The sequence below is a fragment of the Phocoena phocoena genome, chromosome 6 (genome assembly GCF_963924675.1).
Source record: "Phocoena phocoena chromosome 6, mPhoPho1.1, whole genome shotgun sequence".
Lineage (NCBI taxonomy): Eukaryota > Metazoa > Chordata > Mammalia > Artiodactyla > Phocoenidae > Phocoena > Phocoena phocoena.
The window spans coordinates 105,647,707-105,674,569 of NC_089224.1; the positions used below are offsets into that span (position 1 = coordinate 105,647,707).

The 26,863-nt window shown below is 38.1% G+C and overlaps 1 protein-coding gene across 3 annotated transcripts in view; it reads right to left on the reverse strand.

The window, feature by feature from the left end:
• MAPKAP1 (MAPK associated protein 1) overlaps positions 1–26,863 on the reverse strand; it is a 229,787-nt gene that overhangs the window by 99,372 nt on the left and 103,552 nt on the right. For all 3 annotated transcript variants that reach the window (XM_065878524.1, XM_065878526.1, XM_065878525.1), the window contains one exon: positions 8,612–8,788. In XM_065878524.1, coding sequence (XP_065734596.1) covers positions 8,612–8,788 — 177 coding nt within the window. The remainder of the gene's footprint in view (positions 1–8,611; positions 8,789–26,863) is intronic.

Here is a 26,863-nt window from a genome sequence, read left to right on the forward strand (position 1 = left end):
GCAAGACTGATGCTGTATTAATAAACATTACTAGTCACTAGCCTGACAGGTACATAGCAGCAGCTGACAGACTCCAACACAAGCTGAGGGGAGAACAGAGGAAAGCAAAATGAGACATAGTAACTAAACATGGCCAAAGGGGGTGGATCATGAAACAAATCACATTAACATCAGAAATGTGAGTCCCAAACTTTTAAGATATATAGCAACCAAAGCAACAATCTGGTATAATTTTTGGATACCAAAGTAAGTTGATGGCTATCTAAAATATGTGCTTTTATTGTAGGAACAAAGTTATCCTGGCACAATCTCAACAGACACATTCCAGTGAGCAAAACATACATATTTAGCTTGTCTGACCTTTAAATTCTTAGAAGTATGTAATTAATGCTTTCCATCTTTATTACTTACTCCAATATTTCTGTCACTTTAAACAGACACAAAGAAAAATCTTTCCTTTTCTCTAGACAGTAGCTGTTGCCAAAAAGGAAATCAAGTCACATTTACAAATACAAAATTAAACAGGCTGCATATGTTACACTTCCATACACGAGGACAATCTAGACAATGAAAATGTTTGCTAATACAACAGAATGAAAAGAAACAACACACAGTCAGTCCTCTATGACTCAAGCAACCAATAAATAACTAGGATAATTTATAGCCATGTTGTCAGGCCTGGTCACAAAGAGCACAGGCATCTTATTTTATTACTTGCCCTATTTTAGCTCTGCCCCTTACCAAACTGCATGACCTTGGGTAAATAACTACCTGTCTCTGATCCTCAGCTTATATATTATAAAGATACGTTGCTTATAAGGAATAAATGAGATAATGGCTATTAGGGGCACCAAACTGAGTGTGCAAAAACGCTCATTTCTTCCCCTCACCCCCACTACCTCCTCTCAAGACCATTAAGGCAATATCACATTAAGAGTATGTGAGTTTTCAAACTAATGATATCTTTTCATAACGGTCTGGTCACTTAGGGTGTATTGTGGAGATCTCATCAAGAATGTATACTAAAACCACTGAGACCCTTTTTTGAAAGGCCCTCATACAGGAAAGAGCAATGAATCTAGGGCATGCCTCCTAAAACAGCAGCTAACCTTTCCCTTTATGCAGAGCCAAGAGAAGCCACAGCAGTCTCTGGGAGCTCTCTGGGCCACACTGACTGAGGCAGCCCAGCTTCTGGTACAAGATCCTCCAACGTCTACCCCGTGGTCCATTTCCCAAATAGCAAAATCCTAACTGGATTCTATTTGCTCTGCAGCTCTTGGTTAAAATGACTCCTTTCCCACATCCACCTGACATATTAAACATTTTAAGTAAAACACATATATAGGAAGCCAATTTAATTAACTGACTTCTGATCTAGGAAGATTCTGTCCGTTTTATTGTTTTTGACTTTTCTTTCCTTAAAGCCCTTCTTCCCCACCCCAGAGTAGGATCCCAGTGTGAAACATTAATGTCAACACATGTAACGCAATGACACCACCCCAGCTGCTTTTGTCATTGTCATTTTTAAAGTCAACTCAGTTTCACAAATTCTGATTGAATTAGCCCATGCTGGGGGATGGGAAGAGATGGACAATGCAAGTTCCTCTCCTGTCCACTGCAAGATCTCATTTTCATTTTCCCTTGTCCTACTGTCTAAAGGCCTTGGCATGGTCATTGTTGGCAAGGAGCACTTCTTCAGATGCTAAAAACCAGCTGAGATCCAGCTCTTAACTAGTATTAGGGGCCACCCTAATACCTCTGTCCCCTACTTCTCCCCTCCCACACTCCTGACAGCCAAACAACTTCAACGCTTAGGCTCAGAGTAGCTACTAGCAGTCAGCAAGTTAGGGACTCCTGTTTATATACACATTTGCTCTATCCAAAATCAATCAAGAACAATGGATACCTTAGAAATCTGCTTGCTGATCTGGTAAAGGAGGCTGTGTCCACTAACAGGCTCCTAATTTGCACTTTGTTAGAGTAATCCATTCTCCTTCCCCTAACGACAACTCTATTTCCAGGGGTTTCCTGGGGCCCAAGGGCCTGGGAGGGCAAAACCAGCCTAGCCCCAACTCAGTAAGAATATCAAAAGGTATCCAGCTTCACACTCTTTTCCACAAAACACTTTTCCAATTAGGGATTCATTTAAGTTAACTAGCTCCTGTTTTTAAATGTAAATCATTATATAATGTAATAAGTCATTATCTCTGCATGATGGAACAAAGAGAAATTTGAAATTTTCTTTTATATGAAAAAACAGATTTTCTAATTTTTCTATTCTGTTTTCCATAAGATCTTACGGAAAAACCCGAACGAACTTTTGAGGCAACCCAATCTAATGGACATGTATTAATTGTGCAATAAAAAAATAACCCAAAGAAAAGTTAAACCCCATATACAACTTAGTGTAAATTATTCAGGCTGATAAATCTCTGATAAAAATAACAAATAGCAACTACATAACACTTCCTACACACTAGGGTCTGAGCTAATTTTCTCATAGCAGCATTTCCTACCTGAGGTTCATGGACCCCCTAGGGTCAAAAGATGCATTCACAGGCTCTCTTGAGTTTCAGAATTTAAAAATTTTGCTTTTAGTTCAATGAAACTCATGTACATATGATTTGCACTGAAAAGCAAAATTTTATACAGATATATAAACAGATGTATATAGTGACTTATATAAGCAATAGATAGATAGATATGGATATAGACCATTCCCAGTCTTCCATGTTCCTCATTCTCCATCCAGCTGGGGGAGCCCTGAGTCACTGCTTGGAGGAGAAATACCCAGGAGAGCCACCTGACCTTCATTAGACAGATGTGAACAAGAAATAAACATATAATAAAGCCAGGGTCAACCAATCTAGCCCATGTCCATTCATTTACGTATTTTCTATGGCTACTTTCGCATTATGATGGCGGAGTTGGCCCACAGAGACTGTATGGCCTGCAAGCCTAAAATATTAACTATCTTGTCCTTTATAGAAAAAGTTTGCCAACATGTGGGATAAGCTGGTGAGATTTGGGGGGTTGAGTATCCTAGCAGCTGGTTATTTAACATCAGTAATCGACTTAGAAAGGCCAAACGGCATCAGTGCAAGCTATATGCCAAAACAGTTTGTTGAATAAGGAAAAGTGACAGGAGAAGTGTACACAAGACTCTTTACGGAACAGACTTGCTGATCTCTGAAGAATTCATCCCCTGCAGTATGCAAGTCACACTGTGCACAGGACGAATGAGGCAGAGAGCCCATCTATGAACAGAACCAACTGACAACAGCAGAAAGTAAGGTGACCCATCATCCTGGTTCACCCGGGACTGAGTGGGGTGCTCTTGGACTTAGGACTTTCTTTTTCAAAAGTCAGTTCCCTGGTGGGGAAGGGATCCCAGGCTTAGTGGTTAGGATTCTGGGCTTTCACTACCGTGGCCCGGGTTTAATACCTGGCTGGGGAACTAAGACCCTGCAAGCTACGCAGCGTGGCCAAAAAACTAAAAAAAATAAAAGAGGGAAAATCCTGGGTAGGACTGGCATAAACTGGTCATCCTAGCATAAATGGTCTTTATTTTTCCAATTAAAAAACATTTAAAATTTGGGGGGGGTGCACTATAAATCAATTGGCCCATTAAAATAATGGACTAGTACCTAAAAATACACTGTTTAAAAGGACAAATAATATGATAGTCTGATGTTTCATATGAAAATCAGAAGACTCAAGTTGACAAGTAAAACAATTAACATCCATTAAACCCCACATCAGTGATTTAATTTCAGCAAAATATCATCTGTTGCATTAAAGTTGTTAATTTTTATTTTATTGTTATAGTTTTATTTGCATTTAATTTGTAATTTTTTTTTGATTGCATAAAGACATGGAATTTATAGCTAGAATTTTACATTTGTATGTGTTTAAGTAACATTATAATAAAACAAATTTGGGCAAACATTGAAGTTCCAGGAGAATTAATTTTCCTTTAAAAGAGGTCTGTACATTACTTACATTTAAGAACATTCCTCACAACAAATCCATGTAGAGTGAGTAATTACCATCCTCACTTTACAGATGAAGAAACTGAGACCACAGTCATGGAGCAAGTCACTAGTGAAGCTGAAACTTGAACCCAGGTTAGCCTAAGTTCAAAGGCTGTGCTACCTCATTTGGAGTAGGGAAAGGTGGTATATTGGAGACTCCTGGTTGAACGGTATGAGGGCCTCTGAAAAACAGAAGGCAACCTGGGGCTTCATGGTATTCAAAAGGCAGAAACAGGGCTGTAGAAGAGGTTAAGTGGGCTCAGAAAGCAAGGTGGGACAGAAAGCTTGCCCAAGGGCCTCCTTCTCCCCGAGCAGCCCGCAGACACCTGAAGATTCATTCGTTCATTCCTTCTCTAGGAAGCCCTGTGCTAGGCGCAGGGATGGGTTAAGCAGTAATGCAAAGATGGCTCAGGCGGTAATGTGAGCGATGGGCAGCGGCAGATGAAGCTTCGCTCGCTCACTCACCTGCTGCTCACCTCCTGCTGTGCAGCCTGGTTCCTAACAGGCCGCGGACAGGTACCAGTCTGCAGCCCGGGGGTTGGGGACCCCTGTCTTAAAGGATGTCTACCACAGAGGATGTCTGCAGATCTCCAATGTCCACCCCTGTCCGTGTTCAGCAAAAGTTATTCCAATTCAGCCTTTACTCAATCCCTCTATTTACTCCATTACCACCACAGTAATGGAGCTATGCTGGGTGCCGTGGGGCACTAATGATCCAGTTCTTGCCCTCAGAGGATTTTTATTAATAATAACAACAATTGCAGCAAACACTTACTTAGATAATGCTTATTTAGGCTAGGCACTGTTCTAAATGCTTTGCACATATTAACACATCCAATCCTCACAACAGCTCTATGAGAGATGTATTATTACTACCCTCATTTAACTGAGCCGTAGAAAAATCAAGTAATTCATCTGAGATTTCACACACACTAGTAAGGGCAAGGTCAGAATCGGTACCCAAGAAGTCTGGCTCCAGGGGTCACCATGCTCTTGAACTTTGGCCTTAAGACGGTGGGATTCACTTGAATGACTAGACCAATACTTGATTCCCCTACCCACATCCCAACCATCAGCAGGGTGTTGGGGAAAAAACGGACTTTGAAGTTAGGCATGGGGTCAAGTCCAGGCCTGAGAGCAGTACTTCCCAGCCTCAGTTTTCATGTCTCTAAAATGGTCATAATAAAAACTGGGCTATTTTCAGATTAAATGAAATAACATATACATAGTTGGCCCTTAGTAAATACTAATTCACTTTCCATTGTCAAACCTAGCTCCTTCTTCCTGGTTCAGTGCAGTGTCTATGCAGCCACTTCCTGCCCATTCTCCACTGGGAGAGAGATGCAAAGAGGAAAGGGAGGGAATGAAGAGAAGGAGCAATGGTTTCACTTCTTTTGCTGGCACTTCACTCTCTGAAACTTTGGATATGTCCCTGGAGACTCCTAAAGGTCTGCTCTGTCCTGCATTTGCAGGAGACATTTTTCTAACTTGGAATTTAGACCAGAAAGGTGAATGGGAGGTTGTTGAACCAAAAAAACATACACAGGGCAAATGGTCAGTAATTTGTACTATTTCATCAGACAACTGAGAAAAAGAAGAAAGAGAAAATGTATTGACATTTGTTCTAAATGCTCACATATAAAGATTTTACTTGACCTTGTGTTTTCAGAAACACTCCAGACATGTTGAATAAACTCCTGGACTTCAGAATAAAAAACGGATTGACTGTGGTGTGTGTGTTTGGGAGTGAGAGTGCAGGGATGGGAGTAATTCAGGAAAAAAAAAAAGTATCAGGTTTAAAGCATTGTTTTCCCATTCTCTCTTCCCATTCTCTGGAAGGTAGGGTTCACAGTGAGACACTGTGTAGCCTTAGATGCTTCTCCTAGGAAGGTATGCCCAAACCACCCCCAACCTCATTCTACTGAAAATCACTGATTTTAAAGCTCTTGTTTGAAAAAGGACTTTCAGATCAAAAGATTGCTATGATCATATGTTAATATTCATGTAGTAAAAATTATGTGCTAATGAGAACAATTCTTCTAGTGATTTATTAATAAACAATAGAATTTCAAGCCGAAACTACTGACATTTCATTATATACATCTTTTTTTTTTTTTTTTTGCGGTACGCGGGCCTCCTACTGCTGCGGCCCCTCCCATTGCAGAGCACAGACTCCGGATGCGCAGGCCCAGCGGCCATGGCTCACCGGCCCAGCCGCTCCGCGACACGTGGGATCCTCCCAGACCGGGGCACGAACCCGTGTCCCCTGAATCGGCAGGTGGACTCTTAACCACTGCGCCACCAGGGAAGTCCCTATATACATCTTTTAAAGTAAAAATAAAAAACTTCTAATGACACCTTGTAATGGTAAGACTGAAAAGATGGTTTTATGAATTTTATTTGTAGCACTGTAATAGATACCTCTTCAGAAGGCTATATATGTCAATACAAAGCGAGAATCTGAAGATGTTTCTACCCTGATCAATAATCCTATTCACAGGGAATTATCCTAAGGAAGTTATTCAACAGAAACAAAAGGGATATAGATAAGGACTATCATTATAGAATCACTTGTTAAAACCAAAACAAGGAAACAATCTTAACATCCTCTGACAGGCATCCATATCACCCCATAGAGTTTTCTGTTGTATTGCTCATCACAGTTGAATGATCTGTTTGACAACTCTCCCCCAACTAGACAGTAAGCTCCATGAAAACAGGGGCTGTCTCTGTCTAGATTTTTTTGAAAAATTCAAGTACTACTTTATTAAATGAGTTATTTTATATAATATGAACATTAATATAATTACAATTGTAAAAAATTTTTTATAACAAGGATGAACTGATTTTCAGATTTCCAAATCAGAGTCAACTGTACATTTACACAGAACTGTCTTTGCGTGAAGTCCAGAAAGGAAAAGCATAAACATGAGGGTTTCTGTAGCCCCTTTGTTTTTGCTGATCGATAGTTTGTTAGAAAAGCAGCTGCAGGTTTTTACCTAAGGTCTGAGACATTACATAATAAATGCAGATTGTAGGAATTAAAAACAGATATCAAAATACTTGTAATATAATGTTAAGTAAAAATAACACAATATGTACACTAGAACTGAAACTGTATATAAATACATGTGGAAATGATTATACAGAAATGAAAATAATTATACTGGGATGGAGGAATCATTGGAAAACTTTTAAATTACTTTAATATTCTTTAAAGTTGTTGTTTCAGTGCCTCTGAAATGTAAAAAGAAGGAAAATATGTGATGTTATATACACCAAACATGATTTCAGGGTAGGGATGAAATGACAATAATAAAGCTTGAGGAGCCACCCCCTGCTCACTCCCAGGCACACAGATTTCTTTCTTTGGTCAAGGGTAGAAACACCCAAAATACTCATATATCATAGGTAACATAATCCTATTTTTAGTAAAAACCTGAAACAAAGGCAATATGTTTTTAAAAGATGGGGGAAGGTCCTCTAAAGCAATCCCTCTTCTGGACAGTGAATTTGCTGGTTACTAACAGCAGGGGGTGCCAAAGGGATCACTATTGCTCCCAGGAGATGGCCAGGAGTGGGACTGTCACGGCCTCTGTTAGAAGACCTTAAGCTGAGAAAACGCTGCAGGTTTTCCCCTAACAACCAGGACATATGTGTAAGACTCAGGTGCTCTACAGATGTGAATGGACAAAAACTACATTTTTATTTTAACTAACTTCTAACTGATATTTAGCATCTCCTTGAATTATGAATGCAGTCAACAAACCACAGTCATATGAGCAGTACTGGTGACTCTGTCATGAACAGAAACCACAGATACCATCATAGCACATTACAATTGTTGCAGATTTCTCAAATATCATTTACACTTACCACTACTTTGAAACAAGAGACGTCAGAAGTTACTGTTAGACCTGCCTCTGGATCTTGTCATTTAATGTATTAATAAAGTCAGTACATATTACTATATCACAAATTTGTTTAATAATTTGATAACTATTTAAATATAATGGAATTCTTTCGTACTCCTGTGAATTTTACTCTCTGCATTTACAAACACTTTTCTGAGAAGGGCTTCTGTAGGCTTTACCTGACTACCAAAGGCACAGGAAAGATTAAGAACCTCTGCTCAGTCTAATGGAAGGCAACTAAGAAAAATCAAATTTGATTTGAACAAAGTTGGAGAGAAAAAGAAGTATTTTAAGTCACAAAAGAGAAGTGGCTGCAATGCACATTTTCAGTTTGGATTCCTTAATGAGAAAGAGGGAAACCCCAAATTTGTCCTTCATAGGCCCCAAAGTACCCCAGTATTTCCAGAGGTCTGGTTCCTAGACATGACATTCAAGATATCCCTAATAGAATTTGCTACTGCAAAGCAGTCTGCATTTAATCCAGGTGCAGAGGCACAGAATACAATGCAAATGATGTCCCCAACGTCTCTCTGAAAGTAATCATTACATGTTGACTCTCCAGATACCAAATATCATTCATTTGATGAACAAAGCCAAAATCAAATCCAAAGTACTAGAAGGTAGAGGTGAGATACTGAGATAAGTAACAGAGTCAATACTTACATTCGAACAAAGAGCGACTCTTTGGATGTCAGACCAGGAGATGAATACTTTTCAACCAAGGCCAAAGTACTGAAGCCAAACTTATGGATGGGCTCGTTGGAATCCAGTGGGGGGAAATCTGTGTCAACCTCCCCATCATCCTCGGCAATATGCAGGCAGTAGGCACTGACATTGTCACTGTAAGAAAAACCAAAAAGGTAAGTGAACACCAAGGTGAGGGAGGGATGCAGAGACCAGAAGCTATGGTGTAGAGCAAACTGGGACACTACTGTTTTTTACCCCAAAGCCTGGTGATACAGTTAGATCTCCCAAACCTTACTTCATTTGATAAAGAGAAAACACATGGCACCGCAAAGGGGGAGAAAAACAGTGTGAAAGGAGAACATTTATACTGCTCTATTCTTTCAACAAATATTTACTGAGCACCTGTTAATAGATAAGACCCAGAACTTAACCCCTTTGATCAAAGATGACATTGAGTATCAGCCCTCAAAGGAAGCTTAGAGTATAGCAGAGGGAAAAAGTAAGCACTACATTAGCTATAATATTTATAAATGTAAATAAAATAAATATCATAAAAGAGAGACTAAACTATAAAGGAAGAAAAAATTATTTGGAGGGAATCAGAGGCCTGTGATTTATGTTCAGGATTAAGAAAATATCTATGCTCTAGATCAGAAGAACTCAAGGTAACCAAGACAATCTTTACAGTTCTCCTTTCTCTGAAGAATATCAGGTTCACTTGGCAGGATCTGATTCCAAACACCAAGGACACTTAACAGAGTAAAAGCAAATGATGCAATTCATCCTGACGCAGATACCTAGCCTTCTCAACTACTCCTGGACTTGTCTCACTGCCCCAGAACGTCCAGTCAGTACTCCCAGATTCCAGCTTTGCCCAATTTAGAATTAACACTCCTTCTCCTTTGGGGGACATAAAAAGTCAGTTTGCTGAAAAAGGGTGGGAAACTATACTAACAAAAAGAAAATTTAAAACTGAAATCAACTTAAACACTTTAAAATACCCTGCACCAAAGTTGAATTGTGAAACTGCAAATCTGCTAGCATTCAGAAGTATGAACCTAATAGTTCACAAGGAGGTAGGACTCTAAATTCTGTGGCTTAAATTTGGAGTTTTAATTATATGATTGATGGTTAAATTAATTAATTGCAAAGTGTATGCTAATTGTTTAATTGGTTGCTTGATCTATATAGATCATTTTTTGAATTAAATGAGTTGATTTACAAAGTTTATTGATTGGATGTGACAATGAATTATTTCACTGACTACCTGATTTGCAATTTTCCCAATTAATTCACAAATCTTTAGCTGCAACTCTGCTTATTGAGAGAGAGCCTACTTCAGGTGATCTATACTCAGTCTGTCACGACTAAGAGATATTTATTATATAAAATAGGTAATAAGGACAGATTTAAATTAATGGGACCTGTAAATTTACTAAATGGATGGATAACAAGAAAGTAATCTGTCTATGTTTGTCACTATAAATTGCATGTATTTGCAATGCTGTTAAGAAACTTAAAATTCATCTCTGAATGGTATGGGAAACTTACCAATCTTTGCAAAAGGTTACCAACTTCAACACAAAACACTTGTAGAAGGAGAAGAAAGCCCTTTAGATGAGGAAAATATCATGGTGTAGTAGCTAAGGGCTTTCTGTCCAAAGGGACTTGAGTTCAACCTAAGCCCCATTGCTCATGGACTACGTGATTTCAGAGAATACACTTCGTTCCCTTCAGATTCCAATTCTACAGAAAGGGTACAGTCACCTAGAGGGGGTTTTGAAGTTTTGATGAGATAATATATGTAGTGCCTAGCATATAACAGAGGTAAAAAAATAAATGGTAGTAACTATAAAAAAGTCAGATGGAAAATAACATGTATAGTTAGGTCAACCCTTAAAGACAAATTGTGGATGCATATTAGAGCAACAAAGCAACAATGAAAGTGAGCGACATGTTCTATGTGCAAACATCTGTAACTGGAGTGAACATGTCCACCGCGCTCCAGCCTTGGGGCCACTGAGCCTCTGCAATTTTATGAGCAGGGCAGACACTGATGAAGCAAGCAATGGACAGCACAGATTATTTACTGCCGTGTAAATCATCCTGAGGAATGTCTGTGAATCCCTAGCACCACAGAGGTTTCAAGGGCAAATAATAAGTCTATTGATCAAAGCAGAAAGCCAAACAGTGGCATCAGAAGAATCCTGCTTTGATTGTCACAGGACGCCCCCAAATCTCCTCCAAACAAACTCAGCAAATGTCATAGCCTAAGCTCTGAAAGCCAAAAGACTCAATGTGCCAAGTGCTATTATTCCCTCCAGTTCTTAAATATAAAGTGTGATATCATTTATTCATTCAAAAAACATTTGTAAGGTGCTTACACTGTGCTGTGGCCTGTCCTGAGCACTGGGAACACAGCAAGGAAAAGAGTGAATAATCCACTCTATGTTTCTGGGTCCTCAGTAAAGTTTAGCAGTAAACAGTGCTCCACCCCCTATCAACCCTTAATTGAACAACTAAGGGGAAAAAAAATGACTAAAATTCCATATTCTATGCATGGATATTGGTTCCTTTGTGCCTTTACAGGGGAATCATTAATGAAAGAAGCTACTGTGATATTCTGACTTCTAAAACTGCTTCAGGACTTCAAATTAGTACTAGTAAAACAGCCATTAGTATCATTAGCTACATTTATTGAGTACCACATGCCAGACACTGTGCACAGTGGTTTAGACACATAAGCTCACTGCATCTTCCCATCAGCTCTGTGAGTCCTTTCTTATTATTTCTATTTTACAAATTACAAAACTAAGGCTCAATGAGGTTCATCTTACATGCAAGATTAAACAGCATGTAAATTACAGAGCTGAGATTCAAACCCAGGCAGTCAAGAGCCCTCACTCCTGACTACCATCTACTCCTCTGCCTAAGCCATAGTGTATCAAGATTTCCCAAGGCCCTTGGGAACCTACAATCGTATGGAAATGCTACATATGCTAAAAAGGAGAAGGAAACCACGACATATTATTTATAAAAAATCAGAAGCTTAGAGAGATTTATTTCAATCTCCTCACTTTTACAAATGGGGAATAGACACCTAGAAAAGAGGAATAAGGTGCCCATGATCACCTAGTTAAATGGTGGCAAAGCTGGTTTTCAGAGAACTCAGGTTTCCTTACTTCTCTTCCATTACTCTTTGATCAAATCAGAAATTGGTGGCATTTTGAAATGGGGAGAGAAAAAAGGGGCAGCTGTGGTCCCTGACTCAGGAATTTGCCAAATATAGACACCTAGAGCTTCCAAAACAACAAAAACGGAGTGCCTCTTCATGACAGTTTGTTGGAAGGAAGACGGGTTTTGCAGTGAGATCTGGTTTTAATGCCAACACAACCATGAACCAGTTATGTAACCAAATCTATCTGAGCTCCATTTTCTTACCCATGAAAGGCTTTCCTTGACTTCTTTAGGAGAATCGTTTGGATCTCTAGGAGAATCCAAGTGATTCTCCTCTGTGTTCTTACAGAACTTGGCTGATATTTCTGCATATAACTTACCACGCTGCTCTTTTTCTTATTTATGCATCTATGTTCTCCTAAAGAGCAGGGATACTTCTACTATCTCTGCATCCTCACTGAAGAGTAAAATGGCTGGCATTTAGAACAAATATTTGTTGAATGAATGAATATATGAATGTGTAGACTGAATCACCCTACCCATGAAAAAAACATAGAGGGTATTAATGATGTGTGTGTTAACGAGAAGAGGAGAAGTAATAAGCTTTTCTTTTTCTTTTTCCGGCTTGTCAACATTGATACCTGTTAGCCAAATGGGGCTTTCAAGGCAGTGCACATGTATCAGAGATAGCAATTCAAGACAAGGGAAGAAGGCCCAGGAAAAAGTGAAAATGAAAGAGGCATTCTTTCAGTTCACCAATATATGAGTACTGGCATCTCAGTTTTTTATGGAGACAACAATAAGAAATTATTACAACTATATAAAAACGTTCAATTACATACATATAAAAAGACTAGAAGAAAAGGGACCAAAAAGTTCATAAAGATTATATTTACATTAAAGCAATGAGCACTTTTTTCTTTCTAAATTTCTATACTTTCCAGATGTCCCATAATATGTATATATAACTTTCATTTTCCTTTCTTTATAAAATATTTAATTAAATTTTTGATAAGTATAATATTAATACATTCTTATTGTAGACAATTTAGAAATATGGAACAGTACAAAGAAGTCTGGGAAATCTCTCACCCCACTACACAGAGAAAATCATTTGTCCTAGAGACTCTGAGCATGGCCTGTCTGATTGGGAAGTGTGCTCATTTTCTCTACTAGGTTCTGGAATTATGGAAGAAATAACCATAACTACTGCATAAGGGTCTTATAAGGATTAAATGACATAATTAACTGCACAGTGCCTGGCATGAAGAAGGATTCTCATTTTGCCAAAATTTCTTCTACCACTTTTAAGCTTCTGATTACACAGAAGCAGAATTAACTACCTAACAGAAGCATGGTGGATAGCAATGAGACAGAGAAACCTAAAAGTCCTGTTTGTGAGTCACTACCAGAGAGAGAAGAATGATCAAAACGGTAACAAACAAGTACACGACAACTGGATCCACAAGAAGAGGCTTAATTTTAGAGTTGGGTTGGCATGGAAGGAGCAGGCCCTTTTAGGTACCATGGAGCTTGTAAGAGGACTGGAAGTTTAAGAAATGAGTGGATGCAAAATGGAGCCTGCTGCCAAAGAGAGATCCTTTTGGGGGAGATATATAGATCTCCAAAGCTTTAATGAGTACAATTAACTGAATTTCCCTTATTCATATTTCAACAAATAAAGCTAAATTTCTTCATTAGAAAAATTTATTGCATTGAATTGTTGACCAATATTCATTTTATGTTCAAAGGCCAGTATGGCTTTTATGAAGAGACAGAAGCCTATAGCCCATAAATAGATGGTATTTAATTCATATATGAAAATTCAGGAGCATTCCAGGAAGCATCCCAGATTTCTACCAAATGTGATCTGACATGTTCATTCTTATCTTCGGAAAATGCAAAACACACACTAAAGTATGAACACAAGACAGATTAATGCTTATTGTTTTTTTACATAAAAAATAAAAGAATGCATGATTCTGAAATGTCCAGAATGCTCATTACATGAGCTCTGCTGCTTATTTTGGTGACAAGCAATATTAAGAGTGTGTCAGGCATTAGCAAGAGAAAGATCCTGATGGTTGCAGCTCAGAAGTTCATCTCTTTGAAGTCAGAGAAAAGATTTTTAAGACTCCCAGGATCTCCTTTTCTCTAAAACACACCCCCCCATAAATGCAAGTAGAACTGATAAATAACATCATAACGTTTGTCAAGCCACAGCAACCTCAGACAGGAACAGTTAAATCTAAATTTCCTGGTAAAGTTTTAGGGAGAAAATGTCCACTAATTTTTAGGTAGAAGCAAGACCTTTATATTGTTCTGTCTGAGCTCCTTTTAGGACAGTTTCTATTGCTATGTCTTCAAGTTCCCTGACCACAGCATGCTTCCTCCTGCCACAGCATCACTGCCACACAGTTCCATCTGCCAGGAGCCTTCCCTTGCCAAATGCCCCTGGCATCACTTTCTGAGGGAATTCCTCCCTGGTTCCCAGGTGAGGCTCTCACAAATGGCATTCCTTCCCTGCAGAGCACTTAACTCAGCTTCTAAGCAAACATTATTTGGCTTAATTATTTGCCCATTTCCCTCACCAGGTTGTAGAATTCATGAAAGAGAAACTATGTCTTGTTCCCCTCACCACTGTACACCCAGCAAAATGCCTGGTACATAGCAAACACTCAATAAATATTTACTGAATGCATGAATGAATACAAACGATAAGTGAAATGAGCCAGTTACAAAGTGCTATTACACTTGATAATTTCTTCTTCCCCACCAAACTGTAAATTTTTTGAGAGCAGCAATTGCATTTCTCTTGTTCTCCATTTTATCCTCGATACCCAGGGCCTGGAACTCCATAAATATTTGCTGAATGAAGAAATGATGAGGGACTTAAGTCTTTGAGATTAAGCAGGATATCAAAAGAAGAGTGAGAAAGGCATTTCTAAGGAAACAGCAAAAGCAGACATGGTGCGTGTCAAGAAGCTGCCAGTTAAAGAATGCGATGCGTTAGAATGTACGGGAGCATAGCTGGGGGTCAGATGGGAAGGGCGCCTTAGGCTGTATTATTTAGGTAAACGGTTCTCAATGAAGACTCTAAGGAGTATAAATTAGAAGCAGCAACCTAGAAATGGAAGGAGAGTAGACAGTGGCAGGCATGCAGACAGCAAAAAAAAAAAAAAGGGGGGGGGTGGGGTGGGGGTGGCGGTGTGGGGAGTATAAAGAATTCAAATTGCTAAGTTGTCAGAAAACGTATAATGTAAAGTCAAAAGTTCCTATATACTTTCATAAGCCCACAAGGGCATCACTGTATCATAGCATGGTACCATTAATTGACTCATCAAGAAAGGGCTAAATTATGCTACTATTGCTGAACTAATACAAGTATTCATTGCAGTAGTAGCTGCTGGGGTCACAGTATTTAGCAGCAACAGAAACAAACATTTACTGAGCACGTGCCATGTATTTTCTCATTTTATTTTCATAACCACCTGACGGAAGTTTCTAGCCTCATTTTACACATGAGAAAAATGGAATACATGGGCTGAAGTAATTCATCCAAGATCACCCTAATGGTTAGTGCCAGAATGCAAACCTAGACTATGACTTTGAATCCCACACTCTTAACCACTGTGTTACATACTGATTAAGAAGGCAGAGGAAAATGTTAACACGTTAGTGAGCTTCTATGAAATGTTACAAAAATAAAGAAACCTCGATACTGAATGAGATAAACCTCAACTATCTAGGCGGTCCACCAAGTTTCCCAAGGGCTCTATGAGAATGAAGTGAATCCACAGTGAAATCCACTGCATGGCTATATCATGTGTTGGCATACTCTACAGCTGCACTTTCCAAACATGTGGCTACTGAGTCCTTGAAATGTGGCTAGTCTGAATTGAGATGTGCTGTAAATAGCAAATAAACACTGGATTTTAATACGTGACCAAAAAAAAAAAGAACATTAAAAATCTCATTAATAATTTTTATATCAATTACATGTTGAAGTGATAATATTTAGGATATAATGGGTTAAATAAAATATATTATGAAAATTAATTTCACTTGCTTTTTGGAAATGTTTAAATATGTGATTACTAGAAAACTTAAAATTGTAAATGTGGCTTACATTTGTAGCTTGTATTATACATTTTTTCCAGCTTTATTAAAATATAATTCACATATAGCATTGTATAGGTTTAAGGTGTTGATACGATACACTTATGTATCACCAAATGATTACTACCAAGTAATATTAGTCAATACCTCCATCATGGTGAGAACATTTGGCAACCTAAGCAACTTTTCAAATGTGCTGTACTCTGATCCCAAGAACTTATAACTGAAAGTTTATAACCTCTGACCAACATCTCCCCATTTCCCCCACACCCTAGGCCCTGGTAACCACCATTCTAATCTCTGTTTCTATGTGTCCGCTTTTTTAGATTCCACATATTAATGATATCATACAGTATTTGTCTTTCCCTGTCTAACTTATCTTACTTAGCATCATGTCCTCAAGGTCCATCTATGTTGTTGAAAATAGCAGGATTTCCTTCTTTCTCATGGCTGAGTAATATTCCATTGTGTGTATATATACACCATTATCATCTTTATCCATTCATCCATACATGAACAGTTAGGTTGTTTCCATATCTTGGCTATCGTGAATAATGCTGCAATGAACTTGGGAGTGCAGGTATCTCTTTGTGATCCTGTTTGCATTTCCTATGGATACATACCCAGAAGTGGGATTGCTGGATCATATGGCAGTTCTATTTTTAATTTATTAAGGAACCTCCATACTGTTTTCCATAGTGCCTGTATCAATTTTCATTCCTACCAACAGTGCACACGGGTTCCGTTTTCTCCACGTCCTCGCCAACACTTGTTGTATCTTGTCTTTTTGATGATAGTCATTCTAACAGGTGTGAAATGATTGCACTGCATTTCATTTGGACAGCACTGCTCTATAGCCATAAACTTCCACTCACTGAGCACTGCGATAATCTCCAAAGTATACTACACCAGCTTTGTATAACACAGCAAAATTCTTCAGGTTTTTAGTATCAGTATTTCACCTGTCAGTAGCCTAATGAAGAGCAACAGTAAATAAGAGACCAGTGAAATATGTTGAATGTCTAAGGGACGCCTGAAAAGAAGGCAGCAAGGAATGGCTACTCTAGTGTACAATGGAGTCATAACACATGACTGATATCTCTGCATAAAAATTAGGACTAGTCAGGGCTTCCCTGGTGGCACAGTGGTTAAGAATCCGCCTGCCAAGGCACGGGACAAGGGTTCGAGCCCTGGTCCGGGAAGATCCCAAACGCGGCAGAGCAACTAAGGCCGTGCGCCACAACTACTAAGCCCTCGTGCCACAACTACTGAAGCCTGTGCACCTAGAGTCTGTGCTCCACAACAAGAGAAGCCCTCTCAATGAGAAGCCCGCACACCAGAATGAAGAGTAGCCCCCGCTCACTGCAACTAGAGAAAGCCCGCGTGCAGCAACGAAGACCCAATGCAGCCAAAAAAATAAAAATAAATAAAAATTTATTAAAAAAAATTAGGACTAGTCAAAATTATTCTTAAAAATCCCTTAAATTATCTATGAAGTAAAATAAATGTGGTTTTCTGTCAAAAAAAAGTGCATACCTCCCATCTCAAGTTCTTGACAGGGTAAAACCTCACTGAATTTTATTTTTTTCTCTTTTACAAATGGGTGATCCTAAAAAGATAGTGTTTCACTCTTGAATCTGGTGGAGAAATATAAATTAAGGAATGTTTTAAAAAATGTTACAGGTCAGAAATAGATGCACACAAATATAGTCAACTGATCTTTGACAAAGGAGCAAAGACAACTCAATGGAGAAAGGATGGTTTTCTCAACTGGGTATTAAGAAGAAAAAAAAAAGAAAAAAACAGAAAGAAATCTAGACACAGACCTTACACGTTTCACAAAAATTAACTCTAAATGGATCAGAAACCTAAATGTAAAGCACAAAACTATGACACTTCTAGAAATTAACATAGGAGAAAAAGTAGGTAACCTTAGGTTTGGTGATGACTTTTTAGCTGTAACACCAAAAGCACAATCTATGTAAAAAAATTGGTAAGCTGGAGTTCATTAACATTGAAAACTTCAGCTCTGCCAAAAACGCTGTTAAGAAAATAAAAACATGAGCAGACACCAAAAACAACGGAAACTACGAACGTGCAGCCTGCGAAAAAGAGACCCCAAACACAGTAAGTTAAGCAAAATAAGAAGATGGAGAAACACACAGCAGGTGAAGAAGCAAGGTAAAAACCCACCAGACCAAACAAATGAAAAGGAAATAGGCAGTCTACCTGAAAAAGAATTCAGAGTAATGATAGTAAAGATGATCCAAAATCTTGGAAACAGAATGGACAAAATACAAGAAACGTTTAACAAGGACCTAGAAGAACTAAAAAGTGAACAAACCATGATGAACAACACAATAAATGAAATTAAAATTTTTCTAGAAGGAATCCATAGCAGAATAACTGAGGCTGAAGAACGGATAAGTGACCTGGAAGATAAAACAGTGGAAATAACTACTGCAGAGCAAAATAAAGAAAAAAGAATGAAAAGATTTGAGGACAGTCTTAGAGACCTCAGGGACAACGTTAAACGCACCAACATTTGAATTATAGGGGTCCCAGAGAAGAAGAGAAAAAGAAAGGGTCTGAGAAAATATTTGAAGAGATTATAGTTGAAAACTTCCCTAACATGGAAAAGGAAAGTCACCCAACTCCAGGAAGGACAGAGAGTGCCATACAGGATAAACCCTAGGAAAAACATACCAAGACACATATTAACCAAACTACTGAAAATTAAACACAAAGAAAAAAATAATAAAAGCAGCAAGGGAAAAACAACAAATAACATACAAGGGAATGCCCATAAGGTTAACAGCTGATCTTTCAGCAGAAACTCTGCAAGCCAGAAGGAAGTGGCAGGACACATTTAAAGTGATGAAAGGGAAAAGCCTACAACAAAGATTACCCTACCCAGCAAGGATCTCATTCAGATTCAATGAGGAAATTAAAATGTTTACAGACAAGCAAAAGCTAAGAGAATTCAGCACCACCAAAGCAGCTTTACAACAAATGCTAAAGGAACTTTTCTAGGCAGTAAACACAAGAGAAGGAAAAGACCTACAATAACAAACCCAAAACAATTAAGAAAATGGTAATAGGAACATACATATCGATAACTACCTTAAATGTAAATGGATTAAATGCTCCAACCAAAAGACACAGACTGGCTGAATGGGTACAAAAACAAGACCCATATATATGCTGTCTACAAGAGACCCACTTCAGACCTAGGGTCACATATAGACTGAAAGTGAGGGGATGGAAAAAGATATGCCATGCAAATGGAAATCAAACAGAAAGCTGGAGTAGCAATTCTCGTGTCAGACAAAATAGATTTTAAAATAAAGACTATTACAAGAGACAAAGAAGGACATTACATAATGATCAAGGGATCAATCCAAGAAGAAGATATAACAACTGTAAATATTTGTGCACCCAACATAGGAGCACCTCAATACATAAGGCAAATGCTAACAGCCATAAAAGGGGAAACTGACAGTAACACAATCATAGGAGGGGACTTTAACACCCCACTTTCACCAATGGACAGATCATCCAAAATGAAAATAAATAAGGAAACACAAGCTTTAAATGATACATTAAACAAGATGGACTTAATTGATATTTATAGGACATCCCATCCAAAAACAACAGAATACACTTTCTTCTCAAGTGCTCATGGAACGTTCTCCAAGATAGATCATACCTTGGGTCACAAACCAAGCCTTGGTAAATGTAAGAAAACTGAAATCATATCAAGTATCTTTTCTGACCACAATGCTGTGAGACTAGATATCAATTACAGGAAAAAATCTGTAAAAAATACAAACACATGGAGGCTAAACAATACACTACTTAATAACCAAGAGATCACTGAAGAAATCAAAGAGGAAACCAAAAAATACCTAGAAACAAATGACAATGAAAACACGATGACCCAAAACCTATGGGATGCAGCAAAAGCAGTTCTAAGAGGGAAGTTTATAGCAATACAATCCTACCTAAAGAAATAAGAAACATCTCAAATAAACAACCTAACCTTACACTTAAAGCAATCAGAGAAAGAAGAACAAAAAAACCCCCCCAAAGTTAGCAGAAGCAAAGAAATCATAAAGATCAGATCAGAAATAAATGAAAAAGAAATGAAGGAAACAATAGCAAAGATCAATAAAACTAAAAGCTGGTTCTTTGAGAAGATAAACAAAATTGATAAACTGCTTGATTGACTCATCAAGAGAAAAAGGGAGAACACTCAAATCAATAGAATTAGAAATGAAAAAGAATAACTGACACTGCAGAAATACAAAGGATCATGAGAGATTTACTACAAGCAACTCTATGCCAATAAAATGGACGAATTCTTAGAAAAGCACAACCCTCTGAGACTAAACCAGGAAGAAATAGAAAATATAAACAGACCAATCACAAGCACTGAAAATTGAGACTGTGATTAAAAATCTTCCAACAAACAAAAGCCCAGGACCAGATGGATTCACAGGTGAATTCTATCAAACATTTAGAGAAGAGCTAACACCTATCCTTCTCAAACTCTTCCATAATATAGCAGAGGGAGGAACACTCCCAAACTCATTCTATGAGGCCACCTTCACCCTGATACCAAAACGAGACAAAGATGTGACAAAGAAAGAAAACTACAGGCCAATATCACTGATAAACATAGATGCAAAGCTCCTCAACAAAATACTAGCAAACAGAATCCAACATCACATTAAAAGGATCATACACCATGAACAGGTGGGGTTTATCCCAGGAATGCAAGGATTCTTCAATATATGCAAATCAATCAATGTGATACACCATATTAACAAACTGAAGTAGGAAAACCATATGATCATCTCAATAGATGCAGAAAAAGCTTTCAACAAAATTCAACACCCATTTATGATAAAAATCCTGCAGAAAGTAGGCACAGAGGGAACTTACCTCAACATAATAAAGGCCATATATGACAGACCCACAGCCAACATCGTTCTCAGTGGTGGAAAACTGAAACCATTTCCACTAAGATCAGGAACAAGACAAGGCTGCACACTCTCACCACGCTTATTCAACATAGTTTTGGAAGTTTTAGCCACAGCAATCAGAGAAGAAAAGGAAATAAAAGGAATCCAAATCAGAAAAGAAGTAAAGCTGTCACTGTTTGCAGATGACATGATACTATACATAGAGAATCCCAAAGATGCTACCAGAAAACTACTAGAGCTAATCAATGAATCTGGTAAAATAGCAGGATACAAAATTAATGCACAGAAATCTCTTGCATTCCTATACATTAAGGATGAAAAATGTGAAAGAGAAATTAAGGAAATGGTTCCATTTACCAATGCAACAAAAAGAATAAAATACCTAGGAATAAACCTACCTAAGGAGACAAAACACCTGTATGCAGAAAACTACAAAACACTGATGAAAGAAATTAAAGATGATACAAACAGATGGAGAGATATACCATGTTCTTGGATTGGAAGAATCAACACTGTGAAAATGACTATACTACCCAAAGCAATCTACAGATTCAACACAATCCCTATCAAACTACCAATGGCATTTTTCACAGAACTAGAAGAAAACATTTCACAATTTCTCTGGAAACACAAAAGACCCCGAATAACCATAGCAATCTTGAGAAAGAAAAACGGAGCTGAAGGAATCAGGCTCCCTGACTTAAGACTATACTACAACACTACATTAATGAAGACAGTATGGTACTGGTACAAAAACAGAAATAAATCAATGGACAGGATAGAAAGCCCATAGATAAACCCACACACATATGGTCACCTTATTCTTGATAAAGGAGGCAAGACTATACAATGGAGAAAAGACAGCTTCTTCAATAAGTGGTGCTGGGAAAACTGGACAGCTACACGTAAAAGAATGAAATTAGATCACTCCCTAACACCATACACAAAAATAAACTCAAAATGGATTAAAGACCTAAATGTAAGGCCAGACACTATAAAACTCTTAGAGGAGAACATCTAGCACAACACTCTATGACATAAATCATAGCAAGATCCTTTTTGACCCACCTCCTAGAGAAATGGAAATTAAAAACAAAAATAAACAAATGGGACCTAATGAAACTTCAAAGATTTGCACAGCATAGGAAACCATAAACAAGAGAAAAGACAACCCTCAGAATGGGAGAAACTATTTGCAAATGAAGCAACCTACAAAGGATTAATCTCCAACAGTGACAAGCAGCTCATGCAGCTCAATATCAAAAAAACAAACAACCCAATCCAAAAATGGGCAGAAGATCTAAATAGACATTTCTCTAAAGAAGATATACAGATTGCCAACAAACACATGAAAAAATGCTCAACATCACTAATCATTAGAGAAATGTAAATCAAAACTACAATGAGATATCACCTCACACCAGTCAGAATGGCCAGAATGGCCATCATCAAAAAATCTACAAACAGTAAATGCTGCAGCGGGTGTGGAGAAAAGGGAACCCTCTTGCACCGTTGGTGGGCATGTAAATTGATACAGCCACTATGGAGAACAGTATGGAGGTTCCTTAAAAAACTAAAAATAGAACTACCATACGACCCAGCAATCCCACTACTGGGCATATACCCTGAGAAAACCATAATTCAAAAAGAGTCATGTACCACAATGTTCTTTGCAGCACTATTTACAACAGCCAGGACATGGAAGCAACCTAAGTGTCCATCAACAGATGAATGGATAAAGAAGATGTGGCACATATATACAATGGAATATGACTCAGCCATAAAAAGAAATGAAATTGAGTTATTTGTAGTGAGGTGGATGGACCTAGAGTCTGTCATACAGAGTGAAGTAAGTCAGAAAGAGAAAAACAAATACCGTATGCTAACATATATATATGGAATCTAAAAAAAAAAAAAAAAGGTTCGAAAGAATCTAAGGGCAGGACAGGAATAAAGATGCAGACATAGAAAATGGACCTGAGGACACGCAGAGGGGGAAGGGTAAGCTGGGACAAAGTTAGAGACTGGCATGGACATATATATACTACCAAATGTAAAATAGATAGCTAGTGGGAAGCAGCTGCGTAGCACAGGGTGATCAGCTCGGTGCTTTGTGACCATCTAGAGGGGTGGGATAGGGAGGGTGGAAGGGAGATGCAAGAGGGAGGAGATATGACGATATATGTATATGTATAGCTGATTCACTTTGTTATACAGCAGAAACTAACACACCATTGTAAAGCAATTATACTCCAATAAAGATGTTTAAAAAAAAAAGTAGAAGCAACCAAGCTATCCTTCAGTAGGTGAATGGAAAAACTGTGGTATATCCATAGAATGGAGTATGAGTCACCATATGAAATATGAGCTATCAAGCCAGAAAAAGACATGAAGGAACCTTAAACACATACTGCTAAGTGAAAGAAGCCAGTCTGAAAAGGCTACATATGGAATGATTCCAAGTAGCCTACATTATGGAAAATGCAAAACTACAGAGACAGTAAAAAGATGAGTGGTTGCCAGAGGTGAGAGGAGTGGGATGAATAAATAGAACACAGGGCATTTTTAGGCTGGTGAAACCATTCTGTATGATACAATAATTAGAATTGTACAATACACAAAGTGTACCTAATGTAAACTGCTGACTTTAATCATAATGTATCAGCATATGTTCAACAACTGTAACAAATGTACCATACTAGTGCAAGATGCCACTAATAGGGAAAAATGAGAGGCAGGAAGGAGATAATGTGGGAACTTTATAATTTCTGGGCAATTTTTCTGTAAATCTAAAACTGCCCTAAAAAATAAAGTCTATTAAAGAGATTTAAAGGTAACCGGCTTAGAACTGTAAAAAAATTCGAAATAGAAAATAAAGAAAGCATAAAAAACAAAGCTTAAAACAAGTAGACTGGGCTTCCCTGGTGGTGCAGTGATTGAGAATCTGCCTGCTAATGCAGGGGACACGGGTTCGAGCCCTGGTCTGGGAAGATCCCACATGCTGCGGAGCGACTGGGCCCGTGAGCCACAACTACTGAGCCTGCGCGGCTGGAGCCTGTGCTCCGCAACAAGAGAGGCCACGATAGTGATAGGCCCACGCACCGCGATGAAGAGTGGCCCCCACTTGCCACAACCAGAGAAAGCCCTTGCACAGAAATGAAGACCCAACACAGCCAAAATAAATTAATAATTAAAAAAAAAAAAGTAGACTAACATGAAACTAACATGTCAGTAGTTATAATAAATGTTAGTAAGATAAACTTCCCTATGAAAAGACAGTGACTTGACTGGGCCAAAAAGGAAAAACCTCACAAAGGTATTCAACATAGCTAAAACAAAATGGCAAAGGTAAAAGGTTGAACAAAGATACACTGGAGAAGTACAAAGAAGAACAGTGGAAAAAATAGCTCATTGTTACTGAAATAAAGAAAAAGGCAGGGCACAATACAATAAAACAAATCGGACTGTTTTACATTGAAAAAGGTACATAAAGATAAGAAATGCATGAATCTTTCTGTTCACTGATATATATATATATATATATAGAGAGAGAGAGAGAGAGAGAAAGAGAGAGAGAGAGAGAGAGAGTGGAAACCACTGAAATCTCAGGAGAAAAATCACATACACACACAGGAAACTTAATTCATTTCTCTGAATCATTCATGGACCAAAAATAGTCAAAAACTGTTAAGAACATAATAGTAATTAAAAATGCTGATTTAATAAGTATATATTGAATTCTGTAACCTATAGAGAATAATTTTTCCAGAATCTGTAGAATATTTATAAAACATTATTATACAGTAGGCCTCCCAAATACAGATAGATCTCTAAGCATAAATTTTATAGGGCACATTTTCTGGTCAACATTCAGTAAACATAAATCTAAGTAACAAAGTCAAAATTTACATATTCAACTACCTAGAGACTGAAATGATTTCATTTAGCTTCTTCCAAATAGATTTTAGTTTCCCCCAAAATCAGTGCACCAAAATAAGCAGGAAATTATCTTAAATACCATACTTCAATCCTGCTCAAGAATTAACAAGTGTAAGAGTCAAGGAAGCCAAGAATTCCAGCCAATTCTCCATTCTTTCCCAGAGGCCACAGCCTACTTCCATAGACATTTTTCAAGGCACAGAGACAGGAGAACAACCTTCTCAAATAAATAATTTTCTTGAAAATAAAGGAATGCTCTCTCATTCATCTAGCAATTTGCCCCGCTGTGAATGAAGAGCTCTTCCACAGGGCCAACCGACTGGAAAAGATCAAGTAAGGATCTATTCCAACACTTAAGTACAAACAAGCTAGAAAGAAAATAAATCTGTACTTCACTTCCTGACAGGAAGAGATCCCAGGTATTTACTTTATAGACTGTCTTATATCAAACAGAACTGAGAAATCCACTATCACATAAGAGGTGCAAAAAAATTTCAAAAGACCATGGCTTCTTTGGAGTCAACGTAATTTTGTAATTCAACATATACTTACAGAGCAACTGTTTTAAAATGTCAGCATGCTAGGTACACTCAGGAATATAAATCTTAATAAGATACACTCAACTTCAAAGGTTTACAAACTAGTACAAGAAATAATCTCTATTTGGGGGGTTCAGAATTGGTAATTAAATTGTTTGAATCTTCCTTAGCCTTACTAATTTTTGGTCTGCTTTATCAGTTTCTGATAGCAGGTATTGAAATTTCCTGTTCTGACTGTGGATCAGTCAAGGATGCTCCTTAAAATTACCTTAAAATATTCTGAGACTATGTTGCTAGATGCATACACAGTCAGAATTATTATATTATCTTGGTGGGCTATTCCTTTTTTCATTACGTAGTTTACCAAAATATCCCTATTGATGTTGTTTTTGCCTTAAATTCTACTGTTTGACTCACTGCCACCCGCTTCCCCAACCCCCTTTTGCCAGGTGGAGCTGAAGACTCTGACCCATGGGAAAGGAGACGGCAGAATGTCTGCTTGACAGCTTTTGGACTGAGGAGGAAATAAGATTCTTTTTTTCTTTTTTCTAATTAAAAAAAGATTTTAAAAAAAATTATTTAATTTATTTATCTTTGGCTGTGTTGGGTCTTCCTTGCTGTGCGTGGGCTTTCTCTAGTTGTGGCGAGCGGGAGCTACTCTTCGTTGAGGTGCGCAGGCTTCTCATTACAGTAGCTTCTCTTGTTGCGGAGCACGGGCTTCAGGTGCGCACGGGCTTCAGTATTTGTGGCACACGGGCTCAGTATTTGTGGCTCGTGGGCTCTAGAGTGCAGGCTCAGTAGTTGTGGCACATGGGCTTAGCTGCTCCACAGCATGTGGGATCTTCCCAGACCAGGGCTCGAACCTGTGTCCCCTGCATTGGCAGGTGGATTCTTAACCACTGCACCACCAGGGAAGCCCCAAGGATCTTTTGTAAAACAAAGTTTTTAATTTTGATGAAGTCCAATTTATCTTTTTTTTTTTCTACTGTGGATCATGCTTTTAGTGTCATGTATAAGAACTCTTCATCTAGCCCTCGATCCCAAAGACGTTTTCCTTTGTTTTCTTCTAAAAGTTCTATGGTTTTACATTTAAGTTGCAATTTCACTTTGAGTTAATTTTATACAAGGCACGTGGTTTAGGTTGTAGTTTATTTTTTTGGCTTATGGATGTCCAACTGCCCAGCATCATTTGTTGCAAAGTGTATCCTTGCACCACTTAATTTGTATGTGCTTTTAATATGGAGACTCATTTTTATCTGCCTTCAATTCCGCGAAATTCTCTGGCATTAGCTCTTCAAATATTGTTTCCCTGCTGTTCCCTCTATTCTTTGCTTCACATATGGGAGGCTCTCTATCTTTCCCCCGTGTCTCTTAACTTACCTTTCCTTCTTTGTATCTCTTTGTATCTTTGTGTTGCATCCTGAGTTGAATTCATTAGTACTATCTTTCAATTCATTTCCTCTTTA